Source organism: Podarcis bocagei (genome assembly GCF_964188305.1).
Source record: "Podarcis bocagei genome assembly, chromosome: 6".
Taxonomy (NCBI): domain Eukaryota; kingdom Metazoa; phylum Chordata; class Lepidosauria; order Squamata; family Lacertidae; genus Podarcis; species Podarcis bocagei.
In genome coordinates, this window is record NC_138130.1 from 29,383,728 (window position 1) to 29,406,862 (window position 23,135).

The 23,135-nt window shown below is 43.4% G+C and overlaps 1 protein-coding gene across 1 annotated transcript in view; it reads right to left on the minus strand.

Moving 5' to 3' along the window:
• Nucleotides 1–19,835, minus strand: part of LOC308589380 (parapinopsin-like) — a 46,811-nt gene extending 26,976 nt beyond the window's left edge. Inside the window, exons 1-2 of the mRNA XM_081198572.1 lie at nt 19,669–19,835; nt 11,733–12,409 (exon numbers count right to left, since the gene is read on the minus strand). Coding sequence (XP_081054698.1) covers nt 11,733–12,069 — 337 coding nt within the window. The 5' untranslated portion in view covers nt 12,070–12,409; nt 19,669–19,835. The remainder of the gene's footprint in view (nt 1–11,732; nt 12,410–19,668) is intronic.
• Nucleotides 19,836–23,135: the final 3,300 nt, after the last annotated feature.

Consider the following 23,135-nt stretch of genomic DNA (forward strand, 5'->3'; position numbering starts at 1 on the left):
TTCCTTTCCTGGGTGATGGCTTGTGCTAGTGTGGGAAGTAATCATACAATCCGCCCAACCCAGATGGTTTCCTCCTACAGGTATGAGTGGAACAGCTTGAGTTCTAGTCTATATTATTGGGGTTAGAAGTCTACTTTCTTAATGGCAGAAAAGTATTGTGTGAGCATATGATCTTATCTTATATCTTGTATCTTATTACTGGGTTTCACTTCCATGAGTCATGAAAGGAGGGGGGCTTGTCTAGATGCCATCGTTGGGTTCCTCTCCAAGCCTGTGATTTGATATCTGTAAGATAGGGTTTCTGCAAAGAAAAAGGGACTGCCATAGTGGTTAATCTTAGTGTCTTTTTGGTCTTTGTTGGAAGCCGCCCAGAGTGGCTGGGGAAACCCAACCAGGTGGGCGGGGCACAAATAAATTATTATTATTATTATTATTATTATTATTATTATTATTATTATTATTGCTACTACTATTATTATTAACTGTATTATTATTATTATTATCCAAACCAGGCCTTGGCCCAAAAACATTCTGACTTAGGCTAGCATCTAGACACTTTAACCTTCTGAAGTTTGGCATATAGAGCAGATATGTCTACAAGTAAACTCAGAAAGTGTTTGGCAAGATGGCCTCACCCCCCTTTATCTTATAATGGAAGACTGGGGTCAGCAATGGGAGGTTTCTGGGACAGATCCAACAAAGGGGTAGCAGCAAGCTGTTCAGTTGCCAAAATGGGGCACAAAAGATGCTTGGGAGGAGCAACAGATGTAGCAATGGGACCTGCAACGTTTCCAGTTTGAGAGAGGGAGAGCTGGGCTCTGAAGGGTGCTGTCCACAATCAGAAGCTCCAAGTGATCTATCATTTGCAAGGCTGTCCCCTACAGATTGCAGTGAAGGATCAAATATTTGAATGTAGAATTAAGAAAGCTGTGAACTACTGTTAAGGTACATGTTCTGCCCTGTTTCCCCTTCTTTGACAAGTATGTATAGGAATGCTCCTTTTATTTTTACATGGCAGAGAATTCAAACAGTTTCCCCTTTGTGGTGTGTTCCAGCAACAGATGTTATCATGTGGGCTGCCAAGTTCATGCTTTGTCTGTGTCCTGGACACAGGGATAGATTGAAAGATATGGACTTGGGGCTCCCACCATAAGAATAAGTACAATGGCCAAAGCAGGCTACAAATTTACCAGAAGCTAATTTTTAATCCACTAAATTGAAACAAAGTTTGTTTGCTTGTTTGCACTGAAATGCATATACAATGACAGCAACATTGACATTTACACACAGCTGATGTGTACATGGGTGAGTTGGGGTTGTCCTCTGGTATATAATGAGAAGTTGCTGTTTTTTTTATAACAGGCAGACAAGAAGCATTTGGAAACTAGCAGGGTTTGCTATGGATTATACAAGTGCGTAATTGTAGTGTTGTCTGCAAATCAATAAATGCTGTTGTTTATTGACCTGAAATCGTTTAATGATGCCCCAATTACAAAGGCATTGCCACCTCTACATAAGATTTGTCCCCTTTGATGTTTAGGAAAATACCAATGTAAACAGCCAAGACACGTCCACTTAGGGGAAGAGAAAAAGAAAAAAAATGCTTATCAAAGGAAAAGTATTTCACTAAGTATGCCAAGAAATTTAGAGGATTGTGCTTACAGAGAAAAAAAGAATGTGGCTTCAATTCAATAGTGACTATTTCCAAGATGGAAATAGTCAGATCCGGATAACAGCTGGATTTTATATTTTAAAAAATGGAAGAACCACCACTAAATGTTTCTGCATCCCAGCAGTCCTCAGAACAATGCCAGGTGCAACAATACACATAGAAGAGAGGCTAGTCTATTATTATTATTATTATTATTATTATTATTATTATTATTACTACTACTACTACTACTACTACTACTACCACCACCACCACCAGTGCAGTAACTAAATGCAGACTCTATGAGGATGGAGAAACTGTGACCCTCTGGGTGTCGTTAAGTCCAGCTCCCATCAGCTCCAGTCAACATAGGCAATGGCCAAGGAAGACAGGAGTTATAACCCAACAATTGCAAAGCAAGAATCTTCCTTTGATGGGCAATGCCTGATGACATATGATGTGCACTCTTTATACAGACTTGAGGAATAAGGTCATCACCCCTCTTAATGTCCATTCCAGGTCATCCAGCCACTGCCACAGTGTCCTTTCTCTTGGCAGATCAAGATGAGCAGGTGACAGCAAGCAAAGGTTACAAGTTGGGGCAATTAGAATAAGATTTACTATTTGACTATTGATTCAAAACCCTAAAATGTATTTTATATCATTCACTTTTATAATTTTATATAATTCACTTTTATAATTTTATATACCGGTAATTCACTTTTTATTTCTATTCTTTGTATATCGTATTGTTGTTTTATTGCTATGGCCGATGGCTGGCGCAAATATTTATTCATTCATATGATGTGCTTGACAGGGGCCCACAGCTGCACACCTACTAAAGTGGGCCACAGAAGGGCTCTCCACGTGGGGATCTGGTCCTCTAGTCGAAAGTGGTTCACCACCTCCAGCCTTGGAGTACACTACAGAGTATGTGACTTATGATTTCAATTCCTTTTTTTGCTTCGGTTTAACTTCCAGCCCTGACAGCTCAGGGCTTTGTCTACACTGCACTGCTGTTTCCTAAACAGCATGAGGAATCCATATCCGAGCAGATGGGAGTGATGCTACATTAGCAAATTAGCAAGTAAAATCATCACAGCCAACTGACACCTCCAACTCCATGGACTCCCCCTCACACAAACGTGGTAATTATACTTTGCAAAGTTGTGTGGAGGTTGCCCCGGGTCGTTTGACCCTTTTTTAATAGTTCTCTTTTCTCCTACAAAAACCACGCTACGCTTGCTTTTAAAATTTAAGATGACTGTGGCATTTGCCCTCCTAGGTGACATCATGCTGGGTCCTAAGGAAAGGGTTAAATGGGTGTGAAGTGATTGGCCAGTGGGAACCCAAGGGGAGGAGTTAGAGTTAGAGTTGGAGTTGTCTGGAGGTCAGTTGGGAGTTGGAGAAGGAAGAGGGAGGATAAGTCTGTGGGTTGATCGAGTTGTGTTGTGAGAGAGTGAGAGAAACTGATAGGAGTCGTCAGATAGACAGTTGGGATAATCAGTTAGGAGTTATTAGGAAGGTATAGGCCGGTATAGAAACTAAGGATAAGAAACTGACAAGAAAAATTATCTGAAACCATAAACTTGTTAAGGCTTATAAAATAAACTTGCTTATTTGATTTAATGTTAACAACTGTCTGGACTCTGGGTGTACCCGAGAGAAACGGGTTGGTGGCAGCGGGAAAGCAATCACAGTGGTGGCACAGGGATCAATAGATCGTCAAACGTCCGGGGACCCTGTGTGATCGCCACAATGACATATGACTTTTCATTGCTGTACTTGCTCTCGTCAGACTGAATGTATAAGAGAGGCAGGTGACACTTACGTTACTGAAACATATTTCCATGAATTTGCATCTGAGACTGGACTGATATTTACAGACTCGCTCTGAGGCAGGTAGCAGCATAACACTAAGCACTTGCTGTTCTCACAATTAAAACTCACGCACGCACACATATACTGCCTCAGTATATATATGACACCACAAGATTCTAGGCTACAGCATTAACCTTTGAATAGTATTTTGGATGCACCATTCCCACAGTTTTAAGACCATGGGCAGCCTCAGTTCCACTTGAAACAACTCAGCTGGACACGATTCTACCATTAGCAAAACAAGTTTCTACTGTACTGTCACCACTGGTTGAATGGCCTGCAAATCGGTTCTTAGAAAAATATTTAAATGTGAAAGATTAGAACCAGGGACACACCTATGGCAGAGTTAAGTGCATAGCTGTCAACTTACAGATTTGAAAATAAGGGACCAGCAGCCTCGAAAATAAGGGATTTTAGTCAACCAGCTGAAATACGAAGTTAAAAAGGACCTGATAATTTTGGAGAGCACCGCCGGTTTTTAGCCCTTCGTTTCCAGAGGTTGCTGCTCAAGACACCAGCTGATGAAACACTGCAATTAAATAACTACAAGCAGCAACCACTTTTCGCACAAAACAAAGTCCAAGCTACGAAGATGCTGCTGCAGTTCTGTATCTTTTCTCTCATGCTCCATCTGTAGCTCTCGGTTCCATCAGGCGGGGCAGGAGGGGGGGGGGAATCGTGACCGAAGTAAACCTGCAAATCAGACCATCTATGCTAGTACCAGTACAAATCTATGGGAGAAGCACTTGCGGTCCTTCCTCCACTTTCCCCCTCAATGGTTAGCCCTTGGAACAACTGCCCACCCCTCCACCTCCACCTCCTCTCTCTGAACTGCTTTCTCTATTGTTGCCCTCGCTCTCCTCTCAAGGCTCCTCAGTCCCGGCGGGGAGGGGCTCCCGGGGGCCGAGGCTGGTGAGAGGAGGCCGGAGGGGGGTGGGCCAGGCAGCCAAGCAACACAGTTGGAGCCTCCCTCCTCCCTGGCTGGCAGGGAGGGAGAGAAGCTGCTTCCTTTGAAACCCGGGAAATTTAAGGGACATCATCAATAAGGGACAGCAGCGGGACACGGCGCTGTGATAAGGGAGTTTCCCGCCAAATAAGGGACACTTGACAGCTATGGTTAAGTGGTGTAGCTAGACCAGGACATAAAGAGTAGGAAGTTCCTTTTTGAAATGTGTATTGTCTAAAGAGCACCAATCATTTTCTGCTCCTTTTCCATGCACAAGTTCATTAGCAACACATTCCAAGTATTCCAATTTAGAATCCTGGAGTAAACATTTGAACTCATTTTACCTCCTGGGTATATGATAATAGATAACAACAAACTAGAGGCCTTAAGGGTTTCTAAATATGCTTGAGGACAAAGCCCTGTCATTGTTTATAACCTGCTTTGTTAAATATTGGGAGTTCAAGCATTACATTTGAAGCTATAGTTTTAAATTTTAAAAAGTTATGCTTTCCCCATAAAACTTCCCTGTGGAGGGTAAGGCTTTTACGTTTTATTTCATTAATAAGTCACTGAAGTATAAACATGTGTGAGCAAACTCCCACCAGCTATCAACTTCACCCATCTTAAATAAGTGTTTTTCCCCCTTCCCCCACCCCCTTTTTAATGAGAAAACTTGCCAGGCATAAAAGATCTTTTAGGTTACGCTGATAACTGGACACATGTAAGTGACAGGAGAAGGACAAGAACAGTCACTTTGCCAACAAGTGACTTAAATTACCTGGGAAATGAAAGCTTCTTAAATGCTACTAATCGCTAACCTTTGATTTCAACTAAGTGTAATGTATCTCACAATGCACATGGTAGCATACTAATAGCTTAATTGTGAGCTGAAGGTCTTTAAAAGATCAAAATAAGTCTACGTAAACATAGAAAGGGGGGAAGTAGCCATTTTAAAATGATGGCAGAAGTTTGAGTAAAGCGGGGGAGAAAGTTAAAACTTGTTAAAACTCTTTTGAAAACAAAACTTCAACGTCTCTTCATCTCTACAGTGGTACCTCTGGTTGCAAACCAGATCCATTCCGGAGGCACATTCGCAACATGAAAAGAGTGCAACCCGCAGTGGTGCGTCTGTCCATAGGCAGGTTGCGAACTGCTGCTTCTGCGCATGTGCGTGACGGCACTTTGTGCGTCTGCGCATGCGCGAGCGGCAAAACCCGGAAGTAACCCTTTCCAGTACTTCCGGGTCACCGCAGGACGTATCCTGAAAGAACGTAACATGAAGCAAACGTAACATGAAGTATGACTGTACTTTACTCAAACCTCTGCTGTCGTTTTAATCAAACCACTTTCCCCCCTCAGTGTTTCTCCTTTCTTGCTCCTGTGCCCTGGCCACTGCCGTTGTACAACTTGACTTCACTTTTGCTTCCCTGCCTCACCCTGACTTCATGGAAATCCAGGGATTAGCCCCCCCTTTCAAGGGAGTTGCATGATGACATTCTTTCATTTTTATTATATAGAGAGATTTTGAAGGGAATTTCAGTGGCTTGTCAGAGTGGTGTTACATGCAATATCCAGTTCACACGAGAGGTTAAGACTGTCCATGGAAGTAATTCCTGCACTGCCACTGGGTTGTTTGTGTGTAAGGCGATTATTTGTCATCAGTGACACCAGCTACTATCCAGTCAGGAGTCCATGACATCAATAACCTCAAGTGACATTTCCCTACCATCCCTAACATGCTTGGACAATATCAACACAACAATTACAAAACATGCACCCTGAAGCCCAAATTGAGTAACAATATGATTAGTTATCCCTATGTCCTGGAGAATAAAAATGTTTTTACCTGGTGCCACATTGTTGGGGGGGGGGGCGAGTTAGCACCCATGTGCCTCCATAGAGATTTTGGCTATTACAGAAAAGACCACAGCTTTGCAGGAGGGCCAGAACTTACCATACTTTCCCATCTCTAAGACACCCCCATGTATAAGACGCCCCTTATTTTGGGGGACTCCAAATTAAGAAGAAAAAAAAACCCTCAGCGCTACCCATGTATAAGAGGAGCTCCAATTCTAAACCTATTTTTTTGGTTAAAAAACCTAGTCTTATACACGGAAAAATACGGTAATAAACATGGACGTGCCTTATATTTAGAAGGTCACAGATTCCTTTCCTGACTTTCCCCATTAAACGCTTGAGCACAAACATTTTTATAGGGTAAAGGGGGCAAAATTCACACACACACCCAATAGCAAGAAAGGGGACATGACTATAAAACCAGCATATGTCTCTCATAAAAATATACCATCAGTTCTAAACGCTTATTGTGTTTTTCATTTATTCTGGTTAGTCCCTCCCGTTTTGTCCTTTTTTTAAATTCCTGAATTACTTCTGCATTCTTGATAGGACTCTGATAAAGTACTTGGATTTTTATTTTAAAACTAAGGCAAATTTAGACTTTAAGGTGATAACACACTAAAAGGGCAGATTGATTCCACCAAAATCAAGGTTACCTACTATTTAAAGGAACGTATATCTGGAGCTGAAAGGGATAGGAACAAGGCTCTTCATCAACTCCAGTTATGAAAGTGTTATTAATCACAATGCCTGGTTAAATAGGCCAGATCCAAAGACTCTAAAATTAAAACTATCCAACTGAAGGTCAAAGCCCTGGTTACAGCTAAAGAGTGTGTTTGTCCTTGAAACTTATTTATCTAGAATTAATTTTGCGATCATTCAATTGGTAATTATGGTCTTCATGTTCTTACAAATTGCCTTAATAACTACAGAAGGTCTGCTACTTGTTAAAAGTTGAGATTTGCTTTAGAACATTAATTGTAACAGATGTCTTATCCAAAGGAGATTCTGCAGAATATACAGTAAATGCAAACATCCAAGTAGATTCTTTTCAATTATTCTGCACAGAACCAACACTGCCTAGGTTTGGATCTGTTTTCCGTTTATTAAAACCTCCTCTAAAAATAGCCAAGCAACTTCTCTCTAGTTATGCCCCCTTTTATTTATCACGGGATGCTGTGTTCTTCTGTACCATTTTAAGGATTTTTCATTTATATAAGGCCAAACACACTAAAACTAAGATAAAAAAATTTTAAAGGTTCAGCTGTCCAGAAATGCTATCATGAATGCTGACTCAAGGCTACTTAGGACTATGCATTTCACAGGGACACAAATTATATATTTCAGGCAACAGTGACACTTCCCAATGTTATCTGGATAATAAATGAATAAATAAAAACAAGAAAACTATTTCGGTTTTATAATTCAGGTCAATATTGAAGGCTGAGAAACAATAATTCCATATTGTCTTATTTCTTTTTGACATTAATGAATACAGTACAAGGCTTTGTGGATCTCTCCAGAACCTGCTGTTGTCGCCACTTAATACCGCCACTGTGCAGGGGTGAGGGCAGAGTTGTGGAGGCAGTGCGGCAGCAGAGCAGTGGCAGGGTAGCACTTCCTGTCCCACCTCAAGCAGCAAAGTGGAACATGATGCCCCTGATTAAAGGGACCATCCACAGCTTCAAATAACTGTTACAGCAGCCACACCTTCTCAGGCTACATAAGATTTGTGTAACCCAATACAGAATACCAGCGCCGCCTTCTTCTTCTTCTTCTTCTTCTTCTTCTTCTTCTTCTTCTTCTTCTTCTTCTTCTTCTTTGCTGCCCATAGCAGCCATTTTGTTCTAGAACGCATGACACTTAATATAAATACAGTCGTACCTTGGATCCCAAACACCTTGCGAGTCGAACGTTTTGGCTCCCGGACACCGCGAACCCAGAAGTCAGCGTTCCGGTTTGCGAATGTTCTTTGGAACCCGAATGTCCAACGCGGCTTCCGTGGCTTCCTGAATGTTTTGGAAGTCGAACGGACTTCCGGAACGGATTCCGTTCGACTTCCAAGGTACCACTGTATAAGAATACTGGCATCTCCTTTCCTTTTCTTTTCTTTTCTTTTCCACGAAAGAAAAAGTACTGCTTGTAGGCCACACAGAGAGCAGGAGAGTGTGATCAAGCAACCTAGCAGGAGGACAGGAAAAAGGGCTCCCATTCATTTGGTCTTTTGTTTTGTTACATAAGTGCAAAAGAGGTGGGAGTGACATACAAAGCAGCTGGGTATGAATCCCCATGCAGCTTTACAACTGGGGTTGCAATCCCAAGCACCTTTACTAAGAGAGAGGAAAGCCCCACTGAAAGCCGAGGAACTTTGCTTCCAAGTGAAGAGACTGTTATAGATCTGTGAGTGCTAAATGCTTGGGCTTAATAGGATTTAATTAGAACTGGGAAACAGCCAGACCCAAGTGTGTGCTGGGGGTAGTTAAGAGGTGTGGACCCGCTGATAAGCCTCTGTCATTTGCACATGTAAAAGCAGCAATGCAGGGTTTCAGACAGGAGTGTTTCCTAACCCTACCTAGAAATATCCGAGACTGTAGAATATACCTGAACACTTCTGCATGCAAATAACATGACCTGCCACTGTGCTATTGTCCTTCACCCCTGTACTTATGTGACAGGAATGTTAAAAGCAGCATGCAGAGAGAGGGCAAGTATGGAAGCCATAGGAATAGAACCTATCTATATACTATGCAACAGCAGTCCTATTTCTGTTTGCTGAAAAGTAAGCCTCATTCATTTCAATAGGGTTTGATCCTCCTAGGTAAATGGGCATCATATCACAGCTCAAGGTAGCAGGGGAGGAGTTAAACCTCACTAGTAGCAACTGCTTCTTTCACAGATCTCTCTCTTCTCTCACAATAATTTATGCCCACAAAGAAAACAAACACCCTATAACATTCAGTATGAACCACACTTTCATTCATCTGACAGGTATGATATAGTTTGTTCAAGATGAAGAATATCAGGCAGAAGAATGCCAGGTAATTTGGAATTACGTGGCTGAGAATTTTCTCAAATTACATTCTTCCTCTTGAAGCTGAATTGACAAGTGTGTCATGCTTTGATCTACAAAGACAGGTGTGTTGAGTGTCTTTCCTAGCATCAGTGGAAGTGGGCAGAAAAGAGGAACCAGGCATAAAATGCCTACATTTCTAGATAGCAAGTACAAATTAGTACAGACCAAATTGCAAGAGGTTATTGTTTGATGGCAGTGGATTAAAGAAAGTCTAATGGGCATGTGCTCCAAGAGGTCGACTTTAGATTACACATTAAGACAGGATGGCCTTCCCAGTGTAGCTGGATTGCAGTCCTCATCATCCCTGGTCATTAGCCATGCTGACAAGGGCTAGTGGGAGCTACGGTCCAGCAACATCTGAGGGGGCTACCAGGTTACCACCATTGTTGAAAGAGGAGGGATACCAAGAATGGAAGAGAGGCAATTCAACATTCTTCATTTTCTTTGTTCATTCATGAGTTATATGTGCAAAGCGGGTGGGAATGCGATACATACTCTTCAGTAACTTGTGTAAAAGAACTTAATCACCCTGTTCACACATTTTACAGGACATGTCTGACCCGGTGGATTCTGCTTCCAACCAAAGTCAGATGAGGTGAATCTTTTTTGTTTTATTAACTGCTTTATTGTGCAAGGGCATTGGGCCAGAAGGTGGACTGGGAAACCTGCCTCCTAACCAATGAAGCAAGCGTCTGTCTCCATAGAAGTCTTCCCTTTTGGTGTAAGAAGGACTGTTAACTTAATGGAAGATTATGGAAGCAGCTGCGACTAGCAGGACAAAATCAGTTCATAAGTCAGAGGGGAACCCATAATTTCTTACGAAGAGGCTCCTTGCTACTTCCTGAACAGCAGGGAAGGGAGACTATAATAAGGATCTATTATCTTGCTGTTCTAACCATAGCTGTTGCTGTACCTGTACAAAAGCAGTCAGTTATGCTGCTATTATAGATTGATCTTAGCAATAAAGCTGTTGCTGTTGGGGAGATTGCTGTTGGAATAATGCATGAGGGGACTATGCAGGGTAGACCACCCTGCGTGCGCCAACAAGCAAAACTGCCAGTCCCCCACTACTGATGGATTCCATGTGTCTACTGATATATGCACACAAAGGTCCTCCATGGGACATGTATCAGTATGCAGACAGAGCCCTTTCACAGAATATCTGCATGTGTGTAGCAAAAATCTATGTGCATCATGTGCAGATGTTGGGGGTAGCCAATGCACTCTTGTAGCCCATGCAATCTTATTACTACCACACAGTCATATTCTTCCTTATGTGGATCTTCCTTATGTGGCTGCTAAAGCTGTGGAGAAACCATTGCTTCACCACATGATAAAAGGTAAAGGTAAAGCGACCCCTGACCATTAGGTCCAGTCGTGGCCGACTCTGGGGTTGCGGCGCTCATCTCGCTTTATTGGCCGAGGGAGCCAGTGTTTGTCCGCAGACAGCTTCCAGGTCATGTGGCCAGCATGACTAAGCTGCCTCTGGAGAAACAGAGCAGCACACGGAAACGCCGTTTACCTTCCCGCCGGAGCAGTATCTATTTATCTACTTGCACTTTGACGTGCTTTCGAACTGCTAGGTTGGCAGGAGCAAGGACCAAGCAACGGGAGCTCACCCTGAAGTGGGGATTCAATAAGCGTGTGATAATCAGCGAGAGAAAAACCATCCTGCCATTGGCTACTTGCAACCAGACACCTGCTTCATTGGTTCAACAGTCACCAAGCCGACATATTTCAGGACGAAACAAAATTGTGTGTGTTTTATTTGCCAATGACAAGCAGTAAGCAGAATGCAAGTGCTTAAATCTTCACGTGTCCATGAAACCTTCCTTGCAACTCCAGCAGCACCAAAAAAAGCAAAACTATCTGAAACCCCAGAATGGGAATAATCTTTCCCCAAACCACCTGTGCTATGGAACACATAATTCAACCCTAAGATTATGATCAGGACAATTATGCCCAATAAAGATGTGTGATTCAGAGCTTAGAATAAAAATGTGGATTGAGCTACAAACATCTAACCAGCCTAGGAGAGAATAATGGTTTGCATTCATCTAAGTTTTACTACTGAAATTAATGAACATGACTGAATTGGGTCCATTCATTTCAATGGGTCTGTTCTGAGTAATACTTGGTTGAATACCACCCAGGATTTATTTACGAATAATCTTCTTGTAGAAATGGGTTCCTAGCTGCCAACTTTTCCCTTTTCTTGCGAGGAATCCTATTCAGAATAAGGGAATTTCCCTTTAAAAAAGGGAAACGTTGACAGCTTTGAATGGGTTACCAAAGCAGTGAAACGTAAGCTTCCAAACTCTTACCGAAACAGGAATTGACAAAGCCGTACCACCGGCAGCCATGCTCCCCTCCAATCCACTTGCCATAGATGTTGGATACGAAACTGAATGTGGTACCCGAGATGCACACCAACATATCGCTGGCACTGATGTTCAGCAGCAGCATGTTCACAGGGTTGCGCAGGGTTTTGAACTTGCAGAAGAGAATGAGGACGATCAAGTTATTCAAGAAGCCAAAAAGCAATATGAACCCAAGAAAAACTGCCACAATGGTGTGACCTGTTCTAGAGAGGCCAGTTCTTGGCTCATCTGTAGATGTGCTGAGGTTGACTGTCAAGCTGGCATTAATTTCTGACATCATAGTAAGTGAGATAATATTGAAGAACCTTATTTCCAGATCTACCAGCTTCTGAAGGCCGCCATCTTTCCATTACCAAGTTTGGGGGCTTTATTTAATCTGTCAATCTAATGTAGATGTTGCGTTGCTCACTTAGAGACACACTACACTGTTCCTCTCTGCCCCAACCTATTATCTGTGCAAAATAGAAGATATGAATCATTTCAAGGTGTCCATGATAGCCCAAAGATAATACTTTTTTCAGAATGGCAGAGCTGTGGTTATGCCTTTTCTTCATCCCAGCTCCATAATATATTTTCATAACGCTCTACTATGAAGCTTCTCTCATGCTACTTCTGGCATCCTGTACACAAAGAGAGGAAAATATGTAAGTGTTGCAATCAAGGCAATAATTTTAAAGAAAGGCATTACATAATGTACAGTCATTACATAATTTCCCCATGTTATTACTCTTTGACCTTTTCCTGGGTGTTTGAGAGTTACTAGGATTCTACAGCTGTGGTTTATCAGGGCATAAAAGGAACCCCTGACCATTAGGTCCAGTCGTGACCGACTCTGGGGTTGCGGCGCTCATCTCGCTTTATTGGCCAAGAGAGCCGGCGTTTGTCCGCAGACAGCTTCCGGATCATGTGGCCAGCATGACTAAGCCACTTCTGGTGAACCAGAGCAGTGAACGGAAACGCCGTTTAGCTTCCCGCCAGAGCGGTACCTATTTATCTACTTGCACTTGTGATTTCAAACTGCTAGGTTGGAAGGAACAGGGACCGAGCAACGGGAGCTCACCCCGTTGCGGGGATTCGAACCGTTGACCTTCTGATCGGCAAGCCCTAGGCTCTGTGGTTTAACCCACAGTGCCAGCCATGTCCCTTTTATTAGGGCATAGTCACACACAAACACAGTACAGTTGTATCTTGGAAGTCGAAAAGAATCTGTTCTGGAAGTCTGTTCGACTTCCAAAATGTTTGAAAACCAAATCACGGCTTCTTCCTGCAGCCAATCAGAAGCTGCAGAAGCCCTGTCGGATGTTTGGGTTCCAAAAGTATGTTCGCAAACCGGAACAACCACTTCCGGGTTTGTTGCATTCGGGAGCCAAAATGTCTGAGTACCAAGGCGTTCGGGATCCAAGGTACGACTGTACTACAATGAGTTTTTGCTATGCCTCTAAATACAAATGGAGAAGCTATGGCTCTCTACATGTCATTAGACTCCAACTCATGAATGGCCAACCTGCGGGGCAGTACCACTTTCCAAATGCTGGCATTCTTGCCAATTACCCGGACAATGCAGGAGCAGGGCAGGCTGGCAGCTAGGTCAGGGCTGGAGTGAGTTAGTAACACTTAGTTTCCATTGCGATCAATAGGAAAAGTTCGTCACAGCTAGCTTTTCAAATCACACAAATATCAATGAGACTGAAGTAGAACATACTTGCTTCAAGTCCAATCCCTTAAGTTCTTTGATTAAATTGTAATTGCTTAGTAGTCAACACAGAGAGTGGAAACAAAAGCAATTTGTAAAGCAATAACTTCACAAACATATAATTAACAACTCCCACTCTTGTTCTAAATAAATCATCTTGTTCTTAAATAACACTGAGATGAGAGAGTTCAGAGAGTTCTCTTTTTTGTACTACTTAAGAACAGATTACTGAAGAGAATGGAGTAAAATGTTTGACATTTTATAAATGAGTGCTTCTAAGGCAAGGTTTTGTCTCCTGTTCCTCTCTAATAGCACATTTTTCATTTCATGTACACAACATATTACAATAAAATGGAAATGGAACATTAAAGCAGGTTATGCTGAAGGCAGCTTAGGAGAGCAGTCTTACAAACTGCACTTTCTGAGAAGTTTGCTTAGATGGTGTTACTATTTTCCTAGTGCTTTGCAGTGTATTTAGTAGTGCATAGCTGCTATCTACATTTAGGAAATGCCATGATTTCTCCCCCACCCCCCGTCAATTAGGAAACACCGGCACAATAGTGGGGTGCACAGAGCATCCATGGTTGCTGCACAGTAGTATGTGAAACCGTTAGCTGGCTTACACCGTATGGTTCTCTGCCTCTGCTCTAACCTGACAAACAATGCAAGGTTTCCACAATCAAAATGGACTAGTATAGAATTATGCAAAACTAAAACTGAACATTGCTTTTAAAAATAATGTCTTCTGGTCATTTAAGAAAGGAGGGGCTCTGCTTCTATGTAATGAATACTGAACACACTACTAAAATTAAATGGTGTGTCATCAGTGAAATATGTAACATCTGTATCTTAAGTAGAGTTGCATCTGGAACAATACTAGAAAAAGCTTCCTCCAACTCGGCCCTCCAGATGTTTTTTGGCCTACAACTCCCATGATCCCTAGCTAGCAGGACCAGTGGTGAGGGATGATGGGAACTGTAGTCTCAAAACATCTGGAGGGCCAAGTTGGAGGAAGCCTGACCTACGACCTGTGTCTACACTAGAGTCTTATTGCATAAATAGGTCTCTATGTCTGTTGTTGTCCCCTCTCCTCAATTAGGAGGTCCCCATCCACCATAAGTTCCCCAAACCCAAAACTTCATGCGGACATGCATGCAGGTATTTGTGGGTTTTGTTTTATAAAAGATGCATTTCTGAAATCCAAGGTTTTTTATATACCTGGTTTGCAGTAAAAAATAAAATAAAAAATGTGCATGTGTGACATTCCAAGCCAGGAAACCTTAGGTCCATTGTGGGCATGTATGCACATCTTATTTTTATTTCACTGCACAAAATGGCAGTATTAAAAAAAAATGTGCACCACTCCTAGCCAGGTAAGGATTTGAAGCCACTCACATGAAAAGCTGCCACTTCCTTTTTTCTTCCCCCTTTTTCAATTTCTGCCTCCTATACCTGCAATGGCAAGTTTTATTTTATTTTTTTATCACAGCTGTTTCACGCAAGAGAGCTGTTTTAAAAAGAAAAACACCAGAACTTGCCTTCAGCAATAACCAGTGGGAAAAGGCAGGCTGCATATTCCTCCTATAGATCGATGGAAACAAAATAGAAGTTGGGGAGGCAGGTTGATAGAAGGAACCCAGCGATAGGTCACCACCCATGTAAAAAGAAATAAATGACCCAGCGATACAATGTGTTCCACTGCATCCATAGTCAGGTGGTAACATGACATTTTATGTTGGATTTTCCTCCCTTATTGGATTATCTGTAGCTCAAGAAACCCCAAATTTATCCGGGAGAAAGTGCAGCCTACCACTTGGATAAGGACATTGTGTGGATGCCACAAAAGCAATAGAGAGACACAGAAGCAGCTTAAAATCTATGTCAAACTTCAGTTTGCATCATGATATGCTATCTCCACACACACATTTCAGCAAATTTCACCTATCAATCATATTCTATCCGATTTCAGTTAAACATATTTATTTATACTGAGTTATCTAGCAGTAAATAAAATGCAAATTTTAAGGTGCAAGTTAAGTATTTTAATTTCAAAATGGTTATCTGGACATTTCCATGAATGCATGAAAAAAGGGGTTGCTAAATTTAGTAAAGGGGCTTGCTAAACCTGCAAGAGAGTAACAATTTTGAAAGTGTGCCTGGGAAGGATGGTTGTTTTGGTTGCACCTGTCCAATTTAAAAAGGGAATGATTAACAAGATCTGAACAGAATTTCTAGGTGTCGTAAGATCCCAAATCCTAGCTATGCCCTGTATACTGCAAACTTTAACAACAGGAAAGCAGGTTAAATCTGAACATCTAAATGTTCCAGGTCAAAGAGGGGTGACATCTGTCAAGTTAAGAACAGCACAGAATTGCAAATAGCAAAGTGAAGTACACAAATTAAGGTCAAATGAACAAAAATGATGAAAGAAAAAATATTTATGATTTAGGGTGACCTCTGGCGTAACATTTTCCTTTATATCGGGGGCTCTTCACCAAGTTAATTGTCTTTCTTAAAAGAAATGTTTAGCCTTAAGCTCCTTACACACATGTGCATATAAATGGAGCAAGTCTGAATTTATAGCAAATCTGTTCCTTGAGATTCCCAAGCGAGCTAAAGACCTAACTACGTGATTGTGTTTAACAAATCCCTGATAGCCACTCATTTCTGCAAACAGCAGCTTTGGGGTGGGAGAAACAGCCTAACCATTCCCACTCAGAAATAATTCAACAGGATTATTCCCAGGGACGTGAATTCAGGGTTGCAGGCTAAATTCTTCTGCCTGCCCGCATGCCACTTCTTTGTTCAAAATTGCCAGTTCCCAAAGTTGTTTCTGCTTAGAAATTGTGTTATTTTTGTGGGTTCCTGGTTATTAAACTGATGAGAAACAGGAAAAAGTCCCCACACCCCACAGTTTTAATCCAATATCCATTAAAAAAAAGCTTTAAAAAGAAGTCTCTCCCCCAAAAAAGTCTTTTCCCCCCCACCTCTTAGACCTCACTCACACCTTCTGCTCTTAGAATACACAGTTACTCTACACTCTTGTGAACTAAAATCAAGCTAGTAGCACCAGGTACCAACAGGTCCAGAGAACCTCTTCATTTTGAGCATTCATGTTGATTCATTTGTGGGGAGGTCAGATCACCTGGCGCCAATGCCAAGCGCAATCCTGTATTTTCAGCTGCATTTCTCTCTCACTTTCCTTACAGCACCAAGTCTGAATTTTCGGGGGGGGGGGCAGCAGGTTTGTCACGCAACAAGGCAACAAAGAATGACTTCGTTGCACAAGGCAACCCAGAATCAACTAGAATGGTGTATTTGCTGGCTGGGATTCGAGACCACCTGAGAACAGCAGCAATCCGGAAGCTCGAGCTTGCAGAAATAAACTTTGCAACCCTAAGCAACGCTAATGAGTGGACTGGATACCTAACGGGTTCATTTGTAATTATGAGGGAAGTGTCCCTGTTGCTCCCCCCTCCCCTCCCTTCCTTCTTTGATTTGAGCATTTGCTTCAGAGAGACTCTGTCGCCTAATCCTCCCCAAGACCAGCAGGATGCTCTGAAGCATTTCAAGGGACTTTAGCTCTCATCAGCAGCTCCAGAGTATGAATGCCTTTTGCGTGAACACACACACACACACACACACACCCTCTCCGCATCCTGAGTTGCTGCTATCTGTGTAGAAGAACCAACAGCGTCAATTCCAAAAGTATCAGAAGAGATTTTTAAAAATTGGAGAAAGTGCAGGTCTTAACATTAACAAAGATAAAACCAAGCTCCTGGTAAAAAAACACACCATGAACGATGAGAGTAAAAATACATTACAAAATATATCAGGTCTAAAGACTGACAAGAAGGTTAAGTATTTAGGTGTATGGTTAACAGCGAAGAATATATCTATATAAAGATAACTATTTGAAAACCTGGGAGGACATTAAAAGAAATTTGCAAATATGGGGTAGAATGAAACTTTCGTTGCTGGGCAGAGTGTTAACCATAAAGATGAATGTATTACCAAGAATGTATTACCAAGATTGCTTCAACAAATGGCAAAAAGATATTTCTGAATATATCTGGCAAGGGAAAAATTGAGAATAAAATATAAAATACTGACAAACACGAAAGATAGAGGTTTCTCCCTGCTGGATATGAGATTATATTATGAAGCATCTTGTCTGTATTGGTTGAAGGAATGGTTGCTATTGAAGAATCCGCATATTTTAGATTTAGAAGGTCACAATAATATTTTTGATTGGCACACTTATTTGTGGTATGAAAAGGTGAAAGTACATAAAGGTTTTACAAACCGTATAATTAAGAAAAAATTGTATAGAATATGGGACAAATATAAAAATGTATTGGAAACTAAAATACCACTTTGGCTTTCACCTTAGAAGCCACAGAAAAGGAAAAATATTACGGAAAGTTGGTCGACATAGAAATTTATTAAGAGAGCAGGGTGGAGAATTTAAATTAAAAGTGTTTAAGGAACTACCAGGAATGTTAACAACATGGTGACAATATCATCATTTGAATGAAATATTTTAAAAGGATATGAATCAGGGGTTTGGGTAACAACTATCACAATTAGAGACCTGTTAAATTGTAATGTTAAAGTGATGTCTAAAATGTACAAGATGTTATTGGAATGGGAGACAAAGGATGAACAAATGAAATCTTCAATGCTACACTGGGCAATAGATGTTGGTCATAATATAGAAAATGGGAGCATGGGAATGATTATAAAATACGGATATAAAATTTACAGCATGTTATAGTTTAAGAGAAAATTATATGAAAATGCAATATAGATGGTATTTAACACCCAGTAGATTGGCAAAAATGTATAAATCAAAGTCAAATAAGTGTTGGAAACTTAAAGAAAAAGAAGGCACCTTTTTCACATGTGGTGGTGTTGCAATAACGTTAAAGCCTACTGGGAAATGATATATAATGAATTGAAAAAGATGTTTAAGATAACATTCGTAAAAAAACCCCAGAAGTTTTTCTCTTGGGAATTATATGATTAGAACTACCGAAACAGTATAGAAACTTATTTATGTATGCAACTACAGCTGCAAGAATGTTATCTGCCCAAAAGTGGAGGGATGAAGAGGTCCCAACAAAAGAAGACTCGATGCAGAATCTAATGGAGTATGAAGAAATGGCGAGACTTACCAGAATAATAAGAAATCAAGACAATAAACTTTTTAGAAAGGAATGGGTTTGTTGAGTATTTACAAACTGTAAACAGTTCAAGACATTGGCAGGATAACTGTAAAAACCTGCAGCTTTAAAAACATATATATCAGAACAGACGAATAAAAGAATAAGTTTAGGTAATTTGGAGTATGCAGGAAAGGATGAAAATGTAAGGAACTGCAAAAAGTGGGGGATGGGAGTAGAAAATTGAAAATGTTTAAAGTTGGCAAAATAATTGTTGTAATGTATATAAAATGAAAATTATATTTATATAAAGAGTTGCTGCCCCGGCCGCTTTCCCACTACATGTCTGCTTATATATGTGTGTGTGTGTGTGTTAGTTATTGGAATTATTATCCTTGTCTCCATATATATATATTGGGGGAGTGTAAGACCCCTCAAGTCCCTAGACGTTGGCTCCTATGATGCAGACATGAAGTGGGAAAGTAGCCGGGGCAGCAACTATTTTATATATATATATATATATTAAAAAGCAACATATATATATGTTGTGTGTGTATATATATATATATATATATATATATATATATATATATATATGGAGGCTCCCCCCCGCCCCCCGTTGATGCGCATTGCCACTCATATGGTATGCCCCGTCTTGTAATCATTTATGTGGAGCGGGTCTTACCTGTGCCCCCCCCCCTCATATTTTATTGGCACCTCCCGTCTGCGCGACGCGCCAAGGGAATCGCAATCAGCACGCGAGGAAACCCCGGCAGCCTTTCCCACCCGGGACCCCCTTTAAGGGAGACACGCGAAAGCTTCCCACGTCTCACCCCTCACTCGAAAGAAACCAAGCCGACGGTCGAGAAGGAACTGTGGCGCGGCGCGTCCCGCCCGGGGGTGAGTCGTGTCCCACCCGCTCCGCGGCGGAGCTCCGCGGGAAGCGCGCCTCCAGGGCTCTCGCCCACAGCGCCCGGACGGAGCGGCCGCTCGGAGAGGACGCGCGCCGCTTCTCGCTCACCTGCTGCTGCTTCGGTGAGTCCGGGCTTCCCTCCGCGCTCGGGCTCGCTGAGGTAAGGGATTTTGGCGCTTGGCGAGCCGTTTTCCCTTCCTTCGCTTCCCGCTAGCCACAACTTCCAGCTCTACCGGCGCCCTCCGCCCCCTCAAGTCCGCCCGCGCGCTTCCCTCAGCCCTGATTTTTTGGGCGGGGAAGCGACGGGAGGCGGGGTCTTCTCGGCGCTGCCCGTCCGCCTCTTTCTGGCGAAGGGATGCTGGTTGGAGGCGAGCTCGCTGGCGCAACAGGGGCCGCGCTCTGACTCCGCGCGGGAATCTTTGGGGAGCTCAGGGGAGCTCTAGAAAGTATGCGAGCGGGACTTTGCGCAGGTGCGGGCGGGGGGCGGCGGTTTGTCCTACCTGCGCGGCCGGAGGTATGGGGAGAGAGCTGCTGAGGTCAGGGGCTGCTTTGCGCGCTGCCGGGCTGCGTGTACTTGAGATCTATAGAAAACACATTGTTTCTCCCAAAGCATCCTGCGGAACTGTAGTTTAAAGGGAATGGGAATTCTAGCTCTATGATAAGTTAGCTACGTTTCTCCAGATTCTTTGGAGGAAATGTTGCGCTTTGACGGATTAGATGGGCTTTGGGGCTGCTGTTATGTTGCTGTAACCTCTTGATTTAAAAGCTTGCTTCATTTATGTATCTTTAATATGCGTTTTTATTTTCAAAAAATTAAGATGGTGTTCAACGTATGCAAATAAAATCGACAAAAACATCCAAATGGTGAGAAGATACAGTGGTACCTTGGGTTACATACACTTCAGGTTACATACACTTCAGGTTACAGACTCCGCTAACCAAGAAATAGTACCTCAGGTTAAGAACTTTGCTTCAGGATGAGAACAGAAATTGTGCAGTGGCAGCAGGAGGCACCATTAGCTAAAGTGGTGCTTTAGGTTAAGCACAGTTTCAGGTTAAGAACGGACCTCCAGAATGAATTAAGTACGTAACCAGAGGTACCACTGTACTGCCAAGAACCAGCTAGTGACTGGTCAAATATCTCTCCTCTCAAAATCTCTGTCTGGCACCTTAAAAAGGCAGGTAGTTCCCAGCAAAGCTGTGTAGCCCACTGGACTCCCAATGCCAAGTTGTTTTAGCCACAAGTGAGCCCTGGTTGCTTACACACCAGAAATCACTTCTTTACACCCAGAGAATCCTGGGAGCTGTAGCTGTTAAGGGTGCTTGGAACTGCTGCTGTGTGAGGGGTAAACTACAAGTTCCCAGGATTCTTGAGGGTCAGGGAAATATGCTTTAAATGTATGGTGTGTACACAGCCCATGTCCTGCGTCAGGTGGGTTGCCCTAGCACCATCATCTTCATGTTCTTATTTTTAAGGTTGAGGTTCATTTAAAAGGAATAAGGGGGCAGGGAGTGAAAGAAGAGGAGAGAGAGGGTGGGATAAAGGAGAAAGGCAGGCGCCGAAGCGGGGTCCCATTTTTCAGGTTGAGAATAAGGTTCCAGTCCTCTTTCAGTGGGATTTAGTTCTGACACAGCATGCTTAAGAACTCTCTGCTCTAATGGGTCCTGGGTGTGTGGCCCAGATCTATCAGATGCACGGTTTCATTTTAGAAAGTGGGTGCCAAAGACTTTGGCTTGGTGCGGGCAAGATTCAGGTGCCTTTACTCCAGTGGCGTAGTGTGGGGGGTGCCAAGGGTGCCGGCCGCACCGGGTGCAACATCTGGGGGGGCGCGAGTCCAGAGGGAAGGGACAAGTTCCTTCCTCCGCCGGGCTCCCTGCAGCCACCGCCAGCCTTGCGCCCTAGCGCGCGCACGCGCCCCGCCGCCGCTGCGGCTGCGCTCCACTCACTGCTTGCAGGAGGAGCAGCCGCTGCAGCAGCGCCGACGCCGCCACCGACGCCTGGCCGGCACGGGCAGCCTCTGCACCCCGACGCGCCGCCGGGCCTCGCCGCGCCCTGCGCTGCGTGCCCGGGTGTCAAGTCGCAGCCCGAGCTATTCTGGGGCTCCCTTGTGACTCAGCAGCAGCGCCGGTGCAAAGGGGAAGCGCCGCGCCAGAAACTGGGAGCGGGGCGAGGGGAGAAGGCAGGTGATCTCCACGGGCTTAGCCAGACGGGCTGCGCAACGCCCCCGCTCGGTCCCACCAGCCCAGCCCTGTGGGCCCTGGCACGATCAACCTGGGCCGGCGGTGGTGGCCTACCTGGCAGGGTTGTTTTGACAAGGAAGGCACGAGAAACCTGTCTGCAAAGGGGGAAGGGCCGCGGGAGCAGGTGGCAAGCCCCGGCTGGCGGGGAGGGTCAGCGGCATGGGAGGCGCGCGCCCGGGCGCGGGAGGAATAGGCCGGAGGTGGGAGCTCTCTCCGCGCCTCAACTTGGAAGCAAACCTTCCGCCCTTCTGCCAGGCAGCAGCTCCCCACGACTGAGGCCGTAAGCGGGACACGCCCCCGGGGGGCAGCAACTGGTCTCCCAGAGGCCCCCTGCCTCTGGTCCTCTGCCAACATGTCTAGCCCCTTTTTAAAGAATGCTTTAGCTGAGATTCCTGCATTGCAGGGGGTCGGACTAGATGACCCTTAGGGTCCCTTCCAACTCTCCACCTCTAGGATCTATAAAGCCGCCTAAAACGAGGGATCACCACAATCTGTAGCTGCAAAGCTGTAGCTTGAACGGCCTTTTGCTCCCAGCCTCCCACCCATTCTGCCCCTTCCCCCTTCTAAAAACGTTGTAACCTTTCTGCAAGCACAACTTTCATAATCCCCCTTTGGTTTTGCCAATTTGAAAGTAGGCAGGGAGAGACAGGGGTTGGTTTTTTTGCTTGTTTGTTTTTAAAGTGACAGTATAAAAGAGAGTGGTCAGTTCTTGTTATGTTTCCAAAATAAAGGTTTGTTTGTGAAGAATCATTTTTAACTGACAAACAACGTATTTTAAAGGGAAAAAACCTATTCCCTACATTGCATCATCATACTGAATAAACTGCCAGATGGGTGGGGTATAAATAATAATAATAAATAATAATAATAATAATAATAATAATAATAATAATAATAATAATAATAATATCTCTATGTGTGTGGGAGTTTCAAAAGTGTCAAGGATAAACAAAGTATTTTATAAAGGGTCTCATTACCTTCCTCTCCTTGGGGGAGGGGGAGAGGTCTGGAGGCTGCAGTGTCCACCCCTCCCTTTGCCCCTGGATTGCAAACCAGCCATCTATCATGTTTCCTGGGCCACTTCCTGTGGGGCACTTGCCCCTTCTCCCTACAGCCCCATCACTCTTGCTCCTTGGGGTGCTCAGGCTGGAGAATACAACTCTTAACCTTGGTCCTGGGTTTGAGTCCCCTGTTGGGCAAAAGATGGGGTTGGACTAAATGAGCCCTGTGGTCCCTTTCCAACTCTGCAAGGATGATTAGCTCCTTCGGCCTACACTTCTCAACTGAGCGGCCTAATAGAACCATAGAAAAGAGACCCCCCAGGGCACATGGAG